At 64.7% G+C, this 1,186-nt stretch overlaps 1 protein-coding gene across 1 annotated transcript in view; it reads left to right on the top strand.

Moving 5' to 3' along the window:
- Positions 1–349: 349 nt before the first annotated feature.
- The window catches only part of HCN2 (hyperpolarization activated cyclic nucleotide-gated potassium channel 2), an 8,206-nt gene continuing 7,369 nt past the window's right edge, over positions 350–1,186 (top strand). The window contains 2 exon segments of the mRNA XM_009893987.1: positions 350–408; positions 410–848. Of these exon segments, the coding sequence (XP_009892289.1) occupies positions 350–408; positions 410–848 (498 nt within the window).

Below are 1,186 nucleotides of genomic sequence, written 5' to 3'. Positions count from 1 at the left end.
GCTGCCCCAGGGCGGCTCGGCGCGAGGGTCTCCCCCACCGGCGCCTGCTTCATCGTCCTCCCCTCGCCCAGGACCTGCCTGGGATGGGATGCTCAGGGCAGAGCTCCGGCCAAATGGCGCAGCGGGAAGAGCCCCTGCAGCGGGCAGCCCCCGGCCGCATCCTGCACACCCTCTGCCTGCACAGCCCTGCCTCAGCCAGGGATGGTGCCGGCCTGCGGGATCAGCCCCAGGGGCAGTTTGGAGAGGATGTGGTCCCCCCGGGGGAGGGGGTGGTCCCCAGGGAGGCCCGTGGCCAAGGTGGCGTCAGTGGCAGCACCCAAGTAGCATGGGTGCCTTAGGGAAGGGTACGATGGCTGGGTCCCCTCAACACGGGGGGGCAACTCAGGATGCTGGTGACACCCTCCTCCATCTTCTCGCTCCCCAGGTTTTACTGGGACTTCACAATGCTGCTCTTCATGGTGGGCAATCTGATCATCATTCCTGTGGGCATCACCTTCTTCAAGGAGGAGACCACGGCACCCTGGATCGTGTTCAACGTGGTCTCCGACACCTTCTTCCTGATGGACCTGGTGCTGAACTTCCGGACAGGGATTGTCATTGAGGACAACACGGAAATCATCCTGGACCCTGAGAGAATCAAGAAGAAGTACCTCAAGACGTGGTTTGTGGTGGACTTTGTCTCCTCCATCCCTGTGGACTACGTCTTCCTCATTGTGGAGAAGGGCATAGACTCGGAGGTGTACAAGACGGCCCGTGCCCTCCGCATCGTCCGCTTCACCAAGATCCTCAGCCTCCTGCGGCTCCCCCCCCTCTCCCGGCTCATCAGCTACATCCACCAGTGGGAGGAGGTAAGGGTCCTGTGGGATGCAGTCCGGCAGTGGGTCCCTCCTCTGGCAGTGGTGGGACCATCTGGGGAGGGTGGGCGAGCCGGTGGGTTGGACGGGGGCTGTGGGGCTGTGGGGGTCGGCTGTGACCCTCCCTGGAGTGGGGGGAGGCTCTGGGTGTCCCTGCACGTCCCCCACCTTCCCCTCGGCTCCATCCCCGGGGGGACAGCTGGGACACGAGAGCGCTCCCGCTCTGCTTCAGCGCAAAGGCGGACCCCCGGCGCCTCGGGGCCTGCTGGGTGCCACAGCTGAGCTGTGCGCTCTGGGTGTGTTGTGTGTGTGTGTGCACGGGTATGTGCCAA

The sequence above is a fragment of the Charadrius vociferus genome, unplaced genomic scaffold (genome assembly GCF_000708025.1).
Source record: "Charadrius vociferus isolate BGI_N301 unplaced genomic scaffold, ASM70802v2 scaffold1168, whole genome shotgun sequence".
NCBI lineage: Eukaryota > Metazoa > Chordata > Aves > Charadriiformes > Charadriidae > Charadrius > Charadrius vociferus.
This window is presented reverse-complemented; position numbering and strand designations above follow the sequence as displayed.